This window comes from Pristis pectinata, chromosome 1 (genome assembly GCF_009764475.1).
Source record: "Pristis pectinata isolate sPriPec2 chromosome 1, sPriPec2.1.pri, whole genome shotgun sequence".
Taxonomy (NCBI): domain Eukaryota; kingdom Metazoa; phylum Chordata; class Chondrichthyes; order Rhinopristiformes; family Pristidae; genus Pristis; species Pristis pectinata.
The window spans coordinates 89,631,141-89,652,506 of record NC_067405.1 but is presented as its reverse complement, the minus strand read 5'-3'; the positions used below and the strand labels follow the sequence as shown (position 1 = coordinate 89,652,506).

Sequence of the window (21,366 nt, the reverse complement as noted above, 5' to 3'; positions counted from 1 at the left end):
AATGCCTCTTAAAACGTCACTATGATATCTACTTCCACCACCCCTAGCAGTGTGCTCCAGGAACCTACCATTCTCTGTGTAAAAAAACTTGCCTTGCACATCTCCCCTTTGATCTTAAACCTATGCCCTCTTGTATCTTACATTTCCATCCTGGGGATAAAGACTCCATCTACCCTATCAGTGTCTCTCATAATTTTAGAAACTCCAATCAGGTCACCACTCAACATCTGACACTCCAGAGAAAAAAATCCAAGTTTGTCCAAACTCTCCTTATAGCTAATACCCTCTAACCAGGCAATAACCTGGTGAACCTCTTTTGTACCCTCTCCAAAGCCTCCACATCCTTCCTGTAATGGGGTGACCAGAACTACAAACAATGCTCCAAGTGTGGTCTAACCAAGGTTTGATACAGTTATCCTCTGAATCTCTTTACATTACACCACAGGGCTGCTTTATCTCCAGTGAGAGGGCAGATGGTTTAACCTCTCACCTGAAGAAAGAGTGCAGCATAAATTATGTATTCAAGTTCCCAAAGTGAGATCTGAACCCATGACCGTTGGAATCAAAGGTGAGAGGGCCACTGATCTGGACTGAGGCTGGGATCTCACTGTGTCACATTTCACCCTGGCAACACTAGAAATGGAAGTGACCCCCGGGCTGAATGTGGACCAGTATCCAACAGCATCATTCCTTGCACTTCTAGGTTCTTGTCACCTACCAATGGATTGAAAGGCCTTTTTCTGGTCCTTTTAGTTCACTTTTCATATCTGGGCAACACTGACAAGGCCAGTATTTATTGCTCATCCTTAACTGTCTCTTGAGAAGGTGGTGGTAACTGAGGGGTATATTTAAGAGTCATACATGAGTGGGTCTGGAGTCACATGTCGGTCACAGAGAATAAGGCAGATGCAACAAACAATCTGCTGGAGGAACTCAGCAGGTCGAGCAGCATCTGTGGGGGGAAGGAGTTGTCGACGTTTTGGGTCGAAACCCTGCCCTATGATCTCATCTGCTGCTTAGTGGTTGCCTAGTGCCTCCCATCCCTGACCGGATGGGAGTAGCACGCTGAATTCCATTTTGAGCCTGGAGTTACGGTCTTTGTTTTGACCGAGAATAATATTTGCCTATTTTTATTTGTACAGTTTGAGCATGACAGCCTTGCTGTTAATTGCAGGCTGTGCAACACATTTGATGCCAAACCACAGGTTCCCAGCACAGAACTGTTAAGGAAACACTAAATTAAGATGACATTTTAAACCAAACAATTGTTAAACAGAGTGAATAAACATGTACAAAAGAACTTCAGTACATAGCACTCTTTCACAAACACAGGGTACAACATAGAACAGTACAGCACAGGAACAGGGCCTTTTGCCAGTGGTGTCTGTGCCGAACACGATGCCAAATTAAACTAAATCTCTTCAGCCTGCACTTGATCCATATCCCTCCATTCCCTGCATATTCATGTTTCTAACAGCTTCTTAAACACCACTATCGTATCTGCTTTCACCACCATCCCTGACAGCCCGTTCCAGGCCCTCACCACTCTGTGTAAAAAAAAATTGCCCCACGTAACTTTTTTAAACTTTCCCCCTCTCAACTTAAATGCATGTCCTCCAGTATTTGACATTTCTACCCTGGGGAAAAGATCCTTACTGTCTACTTTTTCTGTCTCTCTCATAATTTTATAAACATAATTTTGGGATGTCCCAAAGAACTTTAAAACCAATGGAGTTATAGATTCATACAGCACAGAAATAGGTTCTTTGGCCCACCAAATCCATGTCGACCATCAAGTCAATACCAATACATTGATCCCACATTATTCTCCCCACATAGTCATTGACTCCCCACTCCCAGATTCCACCACTGACCTACACACTAGGGTCAATTTACAGTGGCCAATTAACCTACCAACCTGCACATCTGTGGGGTGTGGGGAGAAACCCACGTAGTCACCATGAGAACGCGCAAGCAGACAGTACCGGAAGTCAAGACTGAACTCAGGTCGCTATAGCTGTGAGGCAGCAGCTCTATGGGCTGGTCCACTGTGCCGAACTTGTACAGCCGGTGCTGTACCGATGTGGTTGGTAATGCCCAAACTGTGTATAGTAAGCTCTCACAAATGGCAGGGTGATTGTGACCAAACTACTTATGTTAGAGAGTTGATTCCATCACGGCGTGTTACATTGAGGAGCATAGGACTTGTCAGCAGGAGAAGGCTACGCATTGTATCAAAGGATGTTATTGTGAAGACTAAGCAGTACATTAGATAGTGTTACATGGCGGGTAAAAGAGTATATCAGTTATCATGAGGGTTAGGTGTATACTAGAGAGTCTTGAAGAGAGGGTTAGAAAGGTCTTGGAGGGTCTTGTGGCTGGAGGACATCACAGGCAAAGTGGGACTAAACTAGGTGGATTTTAGAAGCAGCAAGCAGTTTGATGGTTTGAGATGGTCGGCATCAGATATGGTGAGTCAGAGGTGTTACAGTGAGGATCACAGGGCATCGCAGAGGGTGTGACAATGATGGGCACAGGGTATGTCAGAGGGTATTATAGTGAAGGTCTCAGGGTATAGCTGGGCGTTACAGTGAGGGTCATGGGGTATATCAGACGATGTAATAGTGATGGTCACGATCTGTATCAGAGGGTATTACTGTGAGGGTCACAGTGTGTATCAGGTTATTGTAGTGAGGGTGATGGATATATCAGGGGTGCCACAATAAGGGACATGGGGTATTTTAGAGCGTGGTACATTGAAGGTCACGGGATATATCAGAGGGTATTACAGTGAGGGTCACAAAGTATATCAGAGGGTGTTATAGTGAGGGTCACTGGATATATCGAGGGGTATTATAGTGAGAGCTCTGTGTATATGAGAGGATGTTATAGTGAGGGTCTCAGGGTATATTAGTGACACAGTATGCCAGTTGTAAAATGAATGTGGTTCCTCTACTCTACAATGAAAATTCATCCCACTCTCCAACGTCTGCATCCCTTCTCCTCTGTAGAACGTACCTGGAGGAAGAGCCAATGAAAGCCCGAGATAAACCAAAGTTGCGGAAGGACATGTACAAGAAGATGGTAGAAGTTGATCCTCAGGCACCAACACCACAGGAGCACGCTCAGCAGGCCATAACCAAGCCGCGTTACATGCAGTGGAGAGAATCCCTCAGCTCTACAGCAACACTAGGCTTTCGCATTGAAGGTGTTAAGGTACACAAGGATTTGGGGTTGATTTTAATCCTCTGGAGATGTACTAAGCATGTGGTTTGTGATCCTTCTCCTGGAGAAATAGAAGGGCATTTTTCTCCCATTTCTCTTACACAACATTATCAGTACTGGTGGTCCAGGGGTAGAATTTTCACCGATCACCCAGGAGACCTGGGTTCAATTCCCGGCCAGTGCAAAATGCACCGCACTGTAAGCTTGTCTTTTAGGGGGGCACACAACTAGTGGTGCCGCTGCCTCGCAGCTCCAGCGACCTGGGTTCAATCTTGACCCACCATCCCCCCCCCCCCCCCCGCCCCCCACCCCTAGTGCTGTCTGTATGGAGTTTGCATGTTCTTCCTGTGACCGTGTGGGTTTCCTCCAGTTTCCCCCCACATCCCAAAGGTGTGCGGGTCGGTAAGTTAATTGGCTGCCGTGAGTTGCCACAAGTGTGTAGGTGAGCGGTAAGTCCTTGGGAATTGGGGAGAATAAAAAATGGGATTTGTGTAGGATTGGTGTAAATGGGTGGTTGATGGTTGAGATGCACTCAGTGGCCTGAGGCACCTTTTACTGTGCTGCATCTATGACTCTATGAGGGACTATACCGACATATTTCAAAGCAAACTAACATTCATAGAAGGAGAATCACCAGCAACGGCTCCTCTTCTGATACCGCAGTCTGGAGGGAATCTGTCCTTGGCCCATTCCCAAACTACTTACTCCCCATTAATGTCATTTTTGTGCAAATTGTTCTTTGATGGCACCTATCTCCTTTTGGGACCCCTTAACCACTTCCAAATTATCGACTTCCAATCCTGAATGAGCCTCAGTTTTCCCCAGCTAAATATTAATGATGCCAAAATCATTCTCTTCTCATCTTCCATCCCTTGGCCACTGATTTAATCTCACTCCCATTCCCCCCTGGTCCTTGTCTCAGGCTGAATCAGACTCTTCATAACTACTGTGGCATAATTGAGCTTCAGAGTCTCCTTAACACAGCCAGCTTCTATCTTGTGGTGTCATCTAGCCACTGCTATAACTCTCACCCTTTCCAGTCCAGTACTTACTTCCCTTGTAAACCCAAGCTCATCCAAACCTGCCTTTTCCTAACTCACAAGACCTCTTCCCCTGACATCCGTGCCCTCACTGACCTGACAAGTCCCTAATCAACCACTGCCTAAAATATTAATCTAATCACCTTGTGTTCAAATTGCCCTCCCAAATTTGTTAACTCCCTCCAGCCCTACAGCCTTCTAAAATCCCTGTTCTTCTAATCCTGACTTCTGCATTCCCTGTTATCCTTTCCAACAGAATGGGCCCCAGATGCAGATATTCACCTTGTCTCTCTTCAGGCTTCTCCACTTAGTCATAGAGTACTTCAGCATGGAAACAGGCCTTTCGGCCCACCGAGTCTGTGAAGACCATCAAGCTCTGATTTACACTAATCATATACTGATCCCGTTTTATTCTCACCACATTTTCATCAGCTCCCCCCTGGATCCTACTACTCACCTACACACTAAGAGCAATTTACGGTAGCCAATTATGCATGTCTTTGGGACATGGGAGGAAACAGAAGCAACTGGAGGAAACCCACACTGTCACAGGGGAAACATGCAAATTCCACATAGACAGCACCCAAGTCAGGATTGGTAAACTGGTTTATTATTGTCACATGTACTGAGGTACAGTGAAAAGCTTGTCTTGCATACTGTTCACACAGATCAATTCATTACACAGTACATTGAGGTAGTACAAGGTAAAACAATAACAGAGTGCAGAATAAAGTGTTACAATTACAGAAAAAGTCCAGTGCAGGTGGACAATAAGGTGCAAGGTCATAACGAGGTAGCTCGTGAGGTTGTGAGGTAGATTGTGAGGATTGAACCTGGGTCTCTGGAGCTGTGAGCTGTGAGTACTTGCTGCATCATTTGCACCAGTCTTAAGTCCTTAATTAAAATTTTATTAAAATTAATTAAAACTTGCTTCTTTAGCTGCACCCAGTTCTCCTGTGTTAATTTCTCCTTCCATGACTTCAGGTCTTGTTTGAAAATAGTTTTGTGATGCACCTTAATGTATTTTACAGTGTTAAAGGCATCATGTTGATGTATGTTCTTTTTATCATTCTGTCACTCAATTCTTGGAAGGGAGTCCTGCCCACTAGGAGGTAAAGTTGGAGAAATTGCCTCTGAGACCCTGCAAGCTCACATTATTCAGTTTAATCAGTAATTGTAACTCAGTGCACTGAGCACTGGTCAAAACTGGGTTCCCATTAATTGAGGCTCCACAAACCAAAACTTGTCTCCCCACACCTCTCTGCTTCATCAGATTTTACAAGATATCTGGTTATGCTTTTCCAATATCAGTAGTTTATTTGAGAGAGGAGACAGGAATCTGGTCTGCAGAATTTGCTGTGCCATCCCACTGTTGGTGCCTGCTGTAGGGGAGCTCACACTGTGGGATAGCGCAGTGTGTCCATCATTGACACAACCGGTGCAGTGAAAATCTTCACATGTTGGAGCAGTCTGCCATCTGGTGGCAAAGGCACGTAAGGCAGCACATCACAGGAATTTCGGAAAAAGCAGCACAATCTCATGAGTGAGATGTTTTTATATCTTTATGTTAATTATAAGCTTATAAAATTATGAGATGCAGAGATAGGGTAGTATTCAGAATCTTTTTCCCGGGATAGAAATGTCAAATACTAGAGGGCATAGGTTTAAGGTAAGAGGGGGAAAGTTTAAAGGAGATTTACGAGGCACGTTTTTTACACAGAGAGTGGTAGGTTTTGGGATTAGTTTATGGTTAGAACAGACATATGGGCCCAAAAGCCTGTTCTGTGCTGTAGTGTTGTATGTTCTGTCTAATGTTTATTTTGTGTATACTCAATCTCTCTCTCTCTCTTCTCTCTCACACACAGACACACACACACACAGACACACACACACACACGCACGCACGCACTCACGCACGCACACACACACACACACAAATCAAGGAGACAAATCTCTGAACATAGGTAAGGTGGAGAAGAAGGTTTGTGGGATAATTTCCTTTATTGTCCCAAGATAAGAGCTGGGAGATTGTGGGTGAACTGTACAAAACGCCATCAGGGCTTTGGTTAGAGGAGTGTGTACGTTTCGGTCACCACACTGCGGAAAGGATGTGCACCAGAGTGGATGTGGAGAAGATTCAAACATTTCCAAGGTGGAGAAGTGGTGTATCGAGGGGAGTCTGGGGTGGAGTGTCTTCTGACCAAAGGAGACTGAAGGGAGACTTTACAGTAAGGTATATAAATATGGGAGGCCCAGACAGCAGAAAGGAGTTTGTTTCCCTGATCAGGACAATAACTGGGGGATGCTGTGGATTGGAGAAGAAATGGCTTTGCTCCCTGGAGAATGGTGGGGGTTTGGAACTCACTGCCTCAAAAAGAGGTGGAGGCAAACATTCACATTATATTTAAAAAGCACCAGATGAGCATTTTATCCAATGAAGCTCAGGGTCATAAAATCCAAATATTCACACCCACATATACAGATGCTGCATTTTATATCTTACAGCTTGGATGAGAAATTTAATAGCCCTTTAAAAAAAATTGCCAGGGACATTTCCCAGAAGTCCTGCACAAGACAGATGCTAGTTAATAAAACTGCAGGCCACTTCAACATTACCTTAATCCCTTGGGAACGAGAGAATCCTGACTGTGAGTGGAATGAAACAAAATTGAAATGTGACGCATTTGAGGAACTGGAGTTGAAACAATTTGTGGAGTAATTGGGTCCTAATGCAAAGAAAAACTATGGGAGGAACTCAGTGGGTCAAGCAACTCAGTGGGGGAAAAGGAAGTGTTGACGCTTCGGGTCGAGACCCTGCATCAAGATTCCTTTTCGCCCACAGATGCTGCCTGACCCCCTGAGTTCCTCCAGTGGTTTGTTTTTTGCTCCAGATTACAGCATCCACAGTCTCTTATGTCCCTGGTGATGATTTTCCAACATGGTAGTGTAACGGTTAGCATAAAACTATTTCAGTGCCAGTCACCTGGGTTCAATTTTGGCCGCTGTCTGTCAGGAGTTTGTACATTCTCCCCGTGTGTCTGCGTGGGTTTCCTCCGGGTGCTCCGGTTTCCTCCCACATTCCAAAGACGTACAGGTTAGGAAGTTGTGGGCAAGCTATGTTGGCGCCGTAAGCGTGGCGACACTTGTGGGCTACCCCCAGAACACTCTACGCAAAAGATTCATTTCACTGTGTGTTTCGATGTACAGGTGACTAATAAAGATATCTTACCTTAGTTTATTTGAGCAAGTAGACAGGAATCTGGTCTGCACTTAGCACTTAGTGTTGATGGGATCAGTGGAGGGAGAGGACCAAGGGCTTTGGATGAATTGAAGAGTGCCTGATGGGCCAGAAGAGAATGTCAAGATCTGGAAGCTGCAAACGTGTGAAAGATTGGGAAAACCACATTAGAAGAACACGGAGTACAGATGAGATGTTTTCTCCCCTTCCCTACAACCTTTGTACATCACCAACACAGCTGCAATTTATCTGGAAATGTTATACTTTTAACTAATAAAATGCTTGTCTCTAATACTTAATTCAGTGTGGAGGGGGTTTGAGAATGGGATGGTGTCTGGTGGGGGCTTTCAGGGGTGAGGGGGAGGGACTGTGAGATTAGTGGGGAAACAAAAGAATGATCATTCATGTTATAGGGTCATAGAGTAATACAGCATGGAAACAGGCCCTTCGGCCCATCTCATCCATGCCGTCAAGGTGCCCACCTAACCTAGTCCCATTTGCCTGCATTTGGCCCATATCCCTCTTCCTATCCATATACTTATCCAAATGTCTCTTAAATGTCGTTATTCAACCTGCCTTAACTACTTTCTCTGGCAGTTCGTTCCGTATATGCACTACCCTCTGTGTGAAGAAGTTGTCCTTCAGGTCCCTCTTAAATCTTACCCCCCCCAACCCCCCCCACCCTTTACAAACCTATGTCCTCTAGTTTTTGGTTCCCTTTCTCTGGGAACAAGACCATGTGCATTCACCCTATGTCCCTCATGATTTTATACACCACTATAAGGTCACCCCTCATTCCCCTATGCTCCAAGGAATAAAGTCCTAGCCTGCCCAACTTCTCCCTATAACTCAGGCCTTCGAGTCCTCGCAACATTCTTGTAAATCTTCTTTCACTCTTTCCAGCTTAATGACATCTTTCCTATAACAGGGTGATCAAAACTGAACACAATACTTCAGGTGTGGCCTCACCAACATACAACTGCAATATAATGTCCCAACTCATTGCCCTGACTCATGAAGGCCAGCATGCCAATTGCCTTCTTCACCACCCTGTCTACCTGTGATGCCACTTTCAGTGAACTATATACCTGTATTCCTAGATCCCTCTGTTCCACAACACTCCCCAGGGCCCAACCATTGACCGTATAACTCTTACCCTGGTTTGATATCCCAAAATGCAACACTTCACACATCCAAAGTGAAAGCCATTTGCCAATCCTTGGCCCACTTATCCAGCTGATCAAGATCCCCCTGTAGCTTGTGATGACTTTCTTCACTGTCTACGATGTTGGTCTATTGGCTAACAATAAAATCAGTTTTAACATAGTTTTTCGTATCATTTGTCTACATGAAAAAGTATGAGTTGTAAGGGAAACAAAAAGTTGTTCAGAGCAACATGCCACCTGACATTGGCAGGAAGCCCTGTAACAGGTGCCAGAGGGCAGGATTTGGCGACAGGACTAAAGAGACCATTCCTGTGATCAACAGAGAAAGGACACTTTCAAGGGGAGCAAAGAGGAAGTGGTACAACATTGAAGAAGTTGAAAGAAGATGCAGTGTGAAAGGGGTACCTCTTCTTCTAAGGCAGTCCCTCAGGATTGAGGATGACTTGCTTCTACTCCAGTTGTGATGTGGCTGAAGAGGCCAGTGTATGTTGTGCAGCCTCAACCATGGGTGTGGCAGGATTTGCTTGTTGGGCCAGGCAGATGGATAGTTAGGGAATGGGTTGCTGCTTTCATTGTGCTTCTGTGTATCCCCAGTGAATGGGCTGAGAGATACAGGGAGAATGGAACAGGGGGTTGAGAACGCAAGAGACTGCAGATGCTGGAATCTGGAGGGAAAAAAAACGAACTACTGGAGGAACTCGGCAGGTCTGGCAGCATCTGAGGAGGCAGAGGGACCTGATGCAGGGTATCGACCATCGCTCTGCCTCCACAGATGCTGCCTGACCCACTGAGTTCCTCCAGCAGTTTGTCTTATGCCACAGGGGGTGTTGAGGTGAAAATGTTACAGGGCGAGGGGGAATTGTTTCAAGGCAGACAGACAGGCGTTCAGCAGACAAAGAGTACCTGAGGGGGAAATTTTGCACGTTATATGGCAGGGAGAGTTATTGTTTCAGGAGCATTACAATGGAAAAATAATGAATAGGACAGCAGAAGTTATCGAAATGCAGGATATTGCACAGCATTGGGGCATGTGTTTTTATGAGGGAGGAGATATTTGGTACATCTGAAAAGCAACAACATTATAAAGTCTGATCTTCAGTGGCTTATTACATGACTCAGAGCTTCTGTGCGGTTGCTGTGTTCCTTCCTGGGTAAAATGGTTATTATGTTCTCACTTTCCCTTGCAGAAGGCAGACAACATAGGCAGCACGAATTTCAAAAAGACCAAAACGAAGGAACAGATTCTCCAGGTCTTTGAAGAGTTTGTCGATGGAAACAAGAACATCATGGTAACATATCATCAGGGACTAAAGCAGTAATGGAGGGCCCAAAACGCCAATATAGTCTGACAAAAGGCCAACGCAGTACTGCAGCACAGTGGCGCAGTTAGTAGAGCTGCTGCCTCATGGCTCCAGAGACCCAGGTTCAATCCTGACCTCAGGTGCTGTCTATATGGAGTTTGCATGTTCTTCCTGTGACTGCGTGGGTTTCCTCGGGGGGGTCCAGTATCACCCCACATCCCAAAGACATGCGGGTTGGTTGGTTAATTGGCCATTGTAACTTACCCCTTGTGTGTAGGTGAGGGGTTGAATCTGGGGGAAATTGATGGGAATATGGGGAGAATAAAATGGGATTATTGTAAATGGGTGCGTGTCAGTCTGCATGGACTCGGTGGCTGCTGAAGGGTTGGTTTCCTTGCTTCATGACTCCATGACAATGGGTTAAGAGGCCCATATAGGAGCAAGAGCACCGATACCAGGATGGTTGGGTGGTTTGGGGGAATGTGTGGGTGTGGCAGGGTTGGGTCAGGAGCCAGGTAGTACGGGGACAGCAGAGCAACACGAGTGTAGCGGTTAGTGCGACGCTATTACAGATTACAGCGCCGGCGATCAGGTTTCAATTCCCGTCAATGCCTGTAAGGTGTTTGTACGCTCCCCGTGACTGCGAGGGTTTCCTCCGGGTGCTCCGGTTTCCTCCCACATTCCAAAGACATGCAGGTTAGTAGGTTAACATGGGTGTAATTGGGCGCTGTGGGCTCGTTGGGCCGGAAGGGCCTGTTACCGTGTTGTTTAAGTAAAGTTTTAAAGTTTTTTAAGGTTGGGGGAGTAGGGCTCAGCTGGGGAAGAAAGAGTGGGATCACCTGATTCCAAATTGTCCGTGTGAACACCCCACCCGTCACCAGCAGGAATTACCAGCACAGACCAGGGACAGGCTCTACGTTATCTCAACCCATGTAGTGCCACTGACCAGTTAAATCTCTGATTTCTTTGAACCTGAAGAGCACCTACCTGATGCGACTGCTCGAAATCCAGAAAACCCTGGAGTCATCCGAATTCTTCAAAGTACATGAGGTAGGTGTCAGCTGGCTAATGGTGTGATATTCAGGGGGAGAACGGGGAGCATTCCTGGAAGTTGTCAGGCTGAATTTGCCCTGGATTTTTTCTCCTTTTAGAATGAATCGGGAATCACGGATCAGAGACTTTCCCCAACTGGTGTCTTCTGCTCCACAGGCAGAATCAGAATCAGGTTTATTATCACTGACTTAGATGATGTGAAATTTGTTGTTTTGCAGCAGCAGTACAGTGCAAAGACAAAAAATTGCTATAAATTACAAAAGTAAATAAATAGTGCAAAAAAAGGAATAACGAGGTAGTGTTCATGGGTTCATGGACTGTTCAGAATTCTGATGGTGGAGGGGAAGAAGCTGTTTCTGAATCATTGAGTGTGGGTCTTCAGGCTCCTGTACCTCCTCCCCGACCGTAGTAACGTGAAGGGGGCATGTCCCAGATGGCGAGGGTCCTTGGTGATGAATGCCGCCTTCTTGAGGCACTGCCTCTTAAAGATGTCCTCGATGGTGGGAAAGGTTGTGCCTGTGATAGAGCTGGCTGAGTCTAGAACCTTCTGCAGCCTTTTGCGATCCTGCACATTGGAGCCTCCATACCAGTCTGTGATGCAACCAGTCAGAATGCTCTCCACCATACATCTATATAAATTTGCAAGAGTTTTTGATCCGATTTTGTATAGTATTGGTTTCTCACCTTTACAACTTTATTGGGATAACTATAATGATATTTTAAACCTGCAGAGTCCTGCATATCTGTAATAAGGAGGATTAGGTTGGAAATAAAAGTTTGAAGTCCCTCTGCAGGCTCAGTGTAGCCTGGGTGTCAATTCTTGTACGAGAATCACACGACAGCCACCTTTGGTCTCAGCCCTGGTTCAGGGGCAGTAGTCTTAACTCTCGATGCATTCAAATCCCACCCGAGACTTAAGCACACAATCCAGGCTGACACTTACACCACAGGTCCCATCACCATCTGAAGCGCACCGTATGCTAGCGATGTCCTGGCCGGTATTTGTCCGACTATTTGCACCATTGCTTGTCTGTGGGATCTTGCTGTGTGCCCTGCATTATTTCAGCAACTTCTTTGTTAGTAGTAAAGTGGTTTGGCTAACCCTGGGGATGTTGATAGGTGCTATATAGAGGCACTTTTTTTTAAAAAATCTGTCTTGCAGGGGTGCAAGGGCCCATTGAGTGTGGGCTGCGAGGCACAAAGGCAGGCGGAGTGAGAGGGAAGGATTGCCCCTCATTAAAGCATGGGGATAGGGGTGAATTTCTGCTTAGCATGAGGGGAGAGGAGGGTCTGTGATGCTGCTGCAAGTAAGTTTTTCATTGCACCCACACATACATGACAATAAATTCGACTTTGACTTTGGAGGGTCAGGTAAACTCAGTCAGGGTACTGGCACTAATTAGTTACATCAGCTTACGGGTGTCCTGGAGTGAAAACGTAAGAGCTTCTCTTTCCATGGCTTATGCTTTGCTACTATTTCTTCTGCAAAATTGGATCCTCATCTAATCTTAACTTTAAATTTGAAAACGAAGGGAGTTTCATTTTGAACAGGGGGGTCACTTGGCTCTGACTATGGAGGGTGGGTGGGAGGGACACCTGCAAAGCCACCACCGGATTCTCCTTGGACCTGGAGGAGTGTGAGAAGAGAGGTGCAAACGCCCCGCCTCCATAGCCAGATGCCATCAGCAGCCCTGAATCAGTGCTGAAAGAGGTTTGACGTGGAGTCCTTCCCCTCTCCACCCCACACCCCTGACCCCACTCTCAATCCCCAGCCTTACACCAGCGGAATCGCACTCCATGTCGGCAAATCATTGCAGAGCAACTCCAAGTTCGTCAAACACCCCAGCACTTGTTGGTGTGTGTGGTTAAGCAGCAACTCAATTTTAAAATTCTCCTCCTTATTTTCAAGTTCCTCCATTCCTTCACCTCTATTTATCTCTGCAATCTCATGGAGTTGGTATTGGTATTGGTTTATTATTGTCACTTGTACCGAGGTACAGTGAAAAATTTGTCTTACAAACCGATCATACAGGTCAATTCATTACACAGTGCAGTTACATTGAGTTAGTACAGAGTGCATTGAGGTAGTACAGGTAAAAACAATAGCAGTACAGAGTAAAGTGTCACAGCTACAGAGAGAGTGCAGTGTAATAAGGTGCAAGGTCACAACAAGGTAGATCATGAGGTCATAGTCCATCTCATCGTATAAGCGAACCGTTCAATAGTCTTATCACAGTGGGATAGAAGCTGTCCTTAAGTCTGGTGGTACGTGCCCTCAGGCTCCTGTATCTTCTACCTGATGGAAGAGGAGAGAAGAGAGAATGTCCCAGGTGGATGGGGTCTTTGATTATGCTGGCTGCCTCACTAAGACAATGAGAGGTAAAGACAGAGTCCAAGGAGGGGAGGCTGGTGTCCGTGATGCGCCGGGCTGTGTCCACAACTCTCTGCAGTTTCTTGCGGTCCTGGGCAGAGCAGTTGCCGTACCAAGCCGTGGTACATCCAGATAGGATGCTTTCTATGGTGCATTGGTAAAAGTTGGTTGAGTCAAAGGGGACAAACCAAATTTCTTTAGCCTCCTGAGGAAGTAGAGGAACTGGTGAGCTTTCTTGGCCATGGCATCTGCGTGATTTGACCAGGACAGGCTGTTGGTGATGTTCACTCCCAGGAACTTGAAACCCTCTTGACCTCAGCACCATTGATGTAGACAGGTGTATGTACACCGCCCCCTTTCCTGAAGTCAATGACCAGCTCTTTTGTTTTGTTGACATTGAGGGAAAGGTTGTTGTCATGACACCATTCCACTAAGCTCTCTAGCTCCTTCCTGTACTCCGACTCATCACTGTTTGAGATACGGCCTACAACGGTGGTATCATCTGCAAACTTGTAGATGGAGTCATACAGTGTGGAAACAGGCCATTTGGCCCATCGGGTCCATCGCCAACAATCAAGATTCCATTTGCACAAATCCCATTTTATTCTCTCCACATTCCCATCAACAGATTCTACCGCCCATCTATAAACAACAGGCAACTTACAGCGGCCAATTAACCTACCAACCTGTATGTCTTGAGGAGACTTCCCTATCAATGGAGAAGTTAGATGAATTTTTTTTTATGTTCGTAGGGTTTTAAAACAGAGGGTCTCACAAGTGCTGTTTTGGGAGCATAGATTGTAATATTAACAACAATAACTTGAACTTAAATAGGTTCCTTTACCATAGTAAACTTACGCAATAAACTTTATTATCGAAGGCATATAACTGCTGAGTTGCACTCAGATGACAAAAATATCATCATCTCCTCCTACAGTCCTCCTATACCAGCTCAATGACCATACATTTAATCGCTCCACTACTTAGGCTTTCAACTGTCAAGGATCTCACTTTGGGAATTCCCTCCTGAGCACTCTCTGCCCATATAAGTACAAGTTATTGCTGTTAACATTACAATCTTTGCCCCCAAAACAACACTTGCAGGAATTCCCTGTTTTGATACCCTGGAAACATAAGAAAAAATCTAACTTTTCCATTGATAGGTTCTGAAGTAACTAATTTGGCCTCTGTTATTGGCTGTTAGTTCATTATTTCTTGGTGAATCTGTACACCCACTCTGTTTTGCCACCTTTGGCAAGTGACACGACAACCTGACCCAACTACAACCTTTTGTTGTTAAAGCTCCAGTTATCCCCGAGAATTCCAGATCTCTACTAGCTTCCTGTTTGCCTTCCAAAAGACATTCCAGGTTTGTGCTCACTTATTCCTGATACTCCCAGTGGAGGGAACAGTCTCTTTGTACCTCATCTATTAAACCCTGTTGGTGTTTTTAAACACCTCAGTCAAATATCTCCTCATTTTTACAGTTGTTTCTATGCAGCTTAATCCTTTACTATTCTGGTGAAAGTAAATTTCCTCTTAGTGTGGGGGTGTTCTGAATTCTGGGGCCATGTTGTTGATGTCCAACCTTCTCTACTTGCTACAGGTTATTGGGAGCTCCTTGCTGTTCATCCATGACAAAAGTGAGCTAGCCAAGATCTGGCTGATCGACTTTGGCAAAACCAGAAAGCTACCGAACGGACAGACTCTTAACCATCGGCTGAAGTGGCAGGAAGGCAACAGAGAAGACGGCTACCTTTGGGGGCTCGATAACATGATTGGCATCATATCTAAGATCTTGGAGGACCAGCGGTGATTCCTGGCCGGGACTCTTCTTTGCCATGGGTTTTCCATTGGGCACCTGAAAGGTTATCTGACTACGTTTTTCAATGTGGATGCATTACTGCTATTCCTGCTAGTGAGAGAGTGGGCAATAAAAGAGAGAGAATGAAATGGTGAGACAAAATTAAGGTTTCTCCATTGACCAGAAGCTCTTTCTTGAGTATTGGCCCCACACTGTGAATGCAATAACCAGAGGAAAACAGTCCCTATGTGGTGAAGGGGTAGGCTTGTCAAGTGGGAAATATGGTTAACTATCATGGCAGAACAAATGATTGCTCTAGGCTTCACCTTGAAATATATTTTCAAACCAATAATAATTGGATTTCTTTTCACGGATGGACAATGAATGCAGATGAATATGAGGTTCTTGATGGATAACAAACTTCTCTCCACAAGTGCTCTCTCCTGCCTCCTTGTGGCCAGTTTCAAAGCAGCAGTGGCCAAAGACAATTGATTCCCAGCCTCCTTGGCCCCGTCCTGCGATACCTCACACCCCACGTGTAAATGGTATTTGAGGTGAGAAATGAGCTAATATTTTTCTAAGGAATATTTCACTGTGTGCCTCTTTGCATTTCTATAGCACCTTTCACAACCTCAGGATGTCTTGAAGCTCCTTACAGACAATTAAGTACTTTTCAAGTTTGGTCACAGTTGTAGGAAAAGCAGCTGGTCAATTTGTTCACAGCAAGCTCACAGCAAGCAACAAGACAGTGGCCAATGGTTGAGTGATAAATATTGGCCAGGAAGCCAGGGAGAATTCTGTTCTCCAGAACTGTGCTACAAGACTTTTATGCCAACCAAACAAGGTGGACAGCTTCCCTGTTCAAAAGGGAGCTGCTGAGACTCACAGTGTTCTATCGGTACAGCACTGCAGTGTCAGCCGAGATCCAGGAGTAAGGCTTGAGGCACAGTTAAGCAGTCCATCTGTGATATTGCTACAAGCAGGTTTTTCATTGCACCTGTACCTCATCGTATTTGTGCACATGATAATAAACTCAATTTGACTTGAACTGATGTAGCTTTACGAATAAAGTTAGTATAGACAAGGCTTTGCTGTTTACTTGGAGCTACCTGTGACAAGCCACTGATTAAGTGGACCCCAATGTGGTAGATACTGATAGGCATAGAGAAAGATATATTACACTAAAATTGCAAATTTTAAAAAATTGATTCACTGTAACAGCTGCACATTAAAACAGAACAAAGAAATAGTGCAGTAGATATTTCCTGTTGCCATGTCATTAAGGATGATGTTTTGTGGTACATGACAGAGACCGCTGATACTCAATTACTAACCATTAGTACCTGCACACAATAAAGTGCCACAAAACAATGGTCTCACTTTAACACACAAATGTAATAAGCTGTTAACGGTCTGATATAACCCATATCCCACAGTGTAAAACTCTGACAGACCCACATCCCTTCACTGGAATGGTCTGTTAAACCCCACATCTCCCAGTGTAACTGCCCATTTTCGAAGCAATCTCCTCACTCTAACACTCTATATATCCCACGCCTCTCACTGCAACAATCTCCCACGCTGTGAGAGTGATATATCCCACCCTCTCACAAGTACTACACACAAGACATTCTGATACATCCCGTACTCTCTATGCAACACTCTAATGCATCCCACACCTATCTTTATAACACTGATGCATTCCATACCTCACACTGTAACACTCTGATATATTCCACACCCCTCCCTATAACACTGATGTATCCCACACCCTGAATGTAAACTCTGATGTATCCCAAGCCCTCTTTATATCAATCTGACATATTCCACACCCCTCACTGTCAACACTGATATATCCCACACCCCTTTCCATAACACTGATATATCCCAACCCCAACAGACAGACTTTAAGATGTTCAATATTCTCCGATCAAAGGAAATAACTTCTCTGTTTCTATTTGTACCACTTTAAAATTTTCCACCAGATCACCTTGCAACCATCTAAACCCCGGGCAGTGGAAGCTTCATTCATGTAACCTCCTTTAACAATGTAACCCTTTAAATTCTGGTGTGTGCAGTATTGCAAGAGCAGACAATTTTCCCAACTAAATATTGGGAAGACCAAAGCCATCAACTCAAGCTCCTGCTCCAAACTCCATTTTCTAGCCACCGACTCTGTCCCACTCCCTGGCAACAGTTGGAATTGAACCAACTTCTGCTTCAGCTCACCTGACGCTGACACTCTGACCCACACCTTTATTACTTCCAGACTTTACGATTCCAACAGTCACTTGGTTGACCTGCTGTGAATTTGAGGTGGCATAAAACTCTCTTACATCCATTTCCTAACTTGCACTCAACCCCATTCCCTGTTGCTCCAGGGTTTCTGACCAGTGTTGACTCTTGGCCAAGCAATGTTTCCATTTTAAAGTTCTCATCTTGATTTTCAAATCCTGCTGTGGCCTCCTCACTGTAAACTCTTCTGACCCCACAACTCTCCCATTTCTCAGAGGTTCCCTATTTATACCCTCTTGATGATTCCCAAACTGAATCACTCCATCACTGGCCTCCCTTCCTTCCGCTGCCATCATCCTTACTGCCGGAATCTCTCCACCTCCCTTTCCTCCCTCAAGACACTCCTTAAAGCCAAACTCTTTGACCAGGTTTGTGTATCTACTTACTATCTCCCTGTGGTTCAGTGTCGAGTATTGTTTGACGTCACTCCTGTGAAGTACTTTGGGACATTTTGACTTGTTAAAGGTGCTATCTAAATGCAAGCTGTTGTTTGAATCTGCTGAGGCCAATATATCCTTCCTGAGCTCGCTCCATCAGTTTATCCCTACAATGGAGCTGACCTTGTGGTCTGACATTTCCATAAAATTTATCAGTGTCCCTTCTACTCTCCTGCTACTGAGGGACTGGCCTTTCCTGAAAGATTTACTCTTTCTCCCTTCCCACACTCGATGGAACACTCCAGTGCACGGACGTGGTGACCCAGCAACCCTGAGAAGAAACAAATCAGTTGCCAGTCCAAGGTGAAGTCTGAAAGCAAAGACGAGTCATTCCTAGCTACCTCAGTATGACTTCATTGACTAAAGTTAAGTCTGGCTGCAACCATTTGATGCAGATGGTTGTATCAAGCTGACCAACTTGATGTTAGGACACTGCCTTTTATCTGCTGAACCAGGAGCCACATGGATCAGTTACTGTGATCTCCAGTGGCTTCTTTCTTGGATGAATAGCTCTTATAGTGGCTGAACATTGCCTGCCCTTCCTATTAGTTACACCTGGCCTCCGTAGCTCAGAGGTCATGGTGCTGATACAATGGTTAAGTGGCTGCACAGAGGCCTGTCCTAACAACCCAGAGACTTGAGTTCACATCCTATCATGCAGCTGCAGAATCTGGACTCACATAGAGACCAGGTTCCTAAACCTGGGAACACTCTAGGTGTGAGTATTAGGACTCTGGGGACTTCCTTGTGAACTCTGGTTCACCCTAACTTAAAGGTGGTTCATTGAGTATACGCCATGTGCACCTGAACTTGGGTCTTCCACGCCGGCTCCTCCAGTTGGTGGATGTACATCTCACCTCGTGACTCGGCTGCATATGTTTCATTTGTCATCAGTGACGTTGGTCTGTCAGATCATCTCTTTTGTCCAAAGTGAAAGACATTTCGTTCTTATTAATAAACCAGTTGGGTGTTTAACCACAACCTGAGATCTTAATAGTTAACTCTGCCGATACCAGCTTGTTCAAAGAACTGTATTAAAATCTCAAACTGCCTCAATGGAATTTGAACCAATTTTCTCCAGACAGTTAGTCCAGGAGCTCAGCTGAACACCAAAGCAACAGAGGATGAAGTGCAAGCATTAAAGGATAAAGTCATAGAGTAGGGAGAGAAGCAGGGAGAGAGCTACTTAAAAGAAAAGCAAAGGAAAGAGATGAAAGAAAGAGAAACCAGAGAATAGACAATAAACTGAAAACCAAAATGAGGACTTTTTTCTAAATAACTCTTGCATACTTCATCTACGTTCCTTCATTGGTTGTCTTATATTTATACTTTTAATCCAAATGCATTGCAGGTCTGTTCCCTTGTGTTCTTCCTACCATTGTATACCAGCAGAAACATTTCCAAAGAAGTCTATGAAGTTAAAAAAATCAGTTTATTTGGATCATTATTAGGATTCTCCATGGATACCTGTGAATCCAGGCCCCACCTTGCCTATTGAGAATGACAGTAGATGTCTTCCAATCCAGGTCCCAGCTCTAAGAAGCATGTCAAAAAAACTTCCCAACTTAGTTCCAGACTTATTAAATTGCCAAAATATTGACTATAGCAAAGTAGAACCTCCATCTCTAGGGGAGAGAATCATAAGCATTCAGGCTGTTCCAAGTCCACATGTAAGGTGTTCTGTATCATTTCTATTTTTCTGAGGTGAGAGGGGAATCGATGTAAATGTGAATTATACAGGACTTTGTTGAAAGCTGAAAACTATCCTGTAATTATTCAGTGGAGAAACAGTTGATCTGTGTGTATTGGAGCAGGTATTCCAGCAAATGGGAATGCAAAGAATCCTGAGGAATTGCCACTGTATATTACTGAACACTACTGATAATTGTTATAGTGTGATTTTGTACAATGTAGTAGGAAATGGGCTGTAAAATAAATGTTTATTGTATTTACTGTGGTCTGAATAATAACTACAAGCACAAGTGTCTTCCAAAAAGCTCCTAAAAGATCCATGTCTTGGACCAAGATCTGGTCACCTGCTCTGATGTCTTCATGTGTCTCCGTGTCAAAATATTGCTTGATATCCACTGTTGTGAAGCATCTCATTGGTTCGGTTATCACTTTTGCTTTAGTATTTCTTTTAGTGGTGATCCTGGTGAACTCCACAAACTCTCAACCCATCCTTTGCATCAGTGAAATGCTTTCTTTTGAACTCAAAGAGAAAACATCCCTGTAAACAACATGGAGCTCAGGAAGCAGTCAAGCAGGAAACAGCTTACATTTTTATAGGCCACCTTCCATGGATCGGTGGGTAGGAACTTCTCGCAGAGGGTGGTGAATCCGTGCAATTCCCTACCCCGGAAGGTTGTGGAGGCTGGATCACTGGGGGCATTTAAAAAGGAAGTAGATACGTTTTTGAAAGATCAGGGAATTGAGGGCCATGGGGAACTGGCGCAGACGAGGAGATGAGGCCTGGGGCAGATCAGCCATGATGACATTAAATGGTGAGGTAGGTTTGAGGAGCTGAGTGGTCTACTTCTGTTCCTATGTTCTTTCTATGCCATGCAGGAACTTCACAGGAATTACATCAGGTAACATCCAACACTGAGTCAAAGGAAATATTAGTTCAGGTAGTTAAGTTCCACGTTGGATCTTAAAACAGAAGAGGTGGATATCTTAAGGGAAAGAATTCCAGAGCACAGGCTTGGATGATAGATAAACAGCCACCAATGACGAGGCATCTACAAGTGTCCTTAATGTGATTATTCCACCCATCCCCCAGCTCTTAAACTCCTGTGGGATACATAGTCTGAAAGTGAGAGTGCCATATCCTTCTCATACAATATAGTAGCAAATGATATGTAACTCATTTATTGGCAAAGTGAATGCATTTCTACCCTATCTTTGCCTCCCGTAATTTTATAAACTTCTATCAGGTCTCCCCTCAGCCTCCCGATGCTCCAGAGAAAACAATCCAAGTTTGTCGAAGTACTCCTTTTGGCTAATACTCTCCAATCCAGGCAGCATCCTGGTGAACCTCTCGTGCACCAACTCCAAAGTCTCCACGTCATTCCTGTAGTGTGGAGACCAGAAGTCCACAAAAAACTCCACATGTGGCCTCTCCAAAGTTTTATACAGCTGCGACATGACTTCCTGACTTTTAAATGCAAATGGTCACTAATGCTACACTCATTCTGATATTCCTCTTGCTTTTCCATGAACAGCCCCTCATTCTCTTGCCACTCACCTACACTAGGGGCAACTCACAATGGCCAGCTGACCTACCAACCGGCATATGGTTGGGCTGTGGGAGGAAACCGGAGCACCTGGAGGGAATCCTTGCAGGTGACAGGAAGGATGTTGAAACTCTGCACCGACAGCACCGGAGATCAGAGCTGATCCCTTGTCACTGGATCTGCGACAGCAGCACCAACCA

The 21,366-nt window shown here is 44.9% G+C and overlaps 1 protein-coding gene across 1 annotated transcript in view; it reads left to right on the top strand.

The window, feature by feature from the left end:
• The window catches only part of itpka (inositol-trisphosphate 3-kinase A), a 79,186-nt gene extending 59,324 nt beyond the window's left edge, over window positions 1-19,862 (top strand). The window contains exons 4-7 of the mRNA XM_052017808.1: window positions 3,012-3,216; window positions 9,857-9,958; window positions 10,949-11,020; window positions 15,001-19,862. Of these exons, the coding sequence (XP_051873768.1) occupies window positions 3,012-3,216; window positions 9,857-9,958; window positions 10,949-11,020; window positions 15,001-15,210 (589 nt within the window). The 3' untranslated portion in view covers window positions 15,211-19,862. The remainder of the gene's footprint in view (window positions 1-3,011; window positions 3,217-9,856; window positions 9,959-10,948; window positions 11,021-15,000) is intronic.
• The last annotated feature ends 1,504 nt before the right edge of the window (window positions 19,863-21,366 follow it).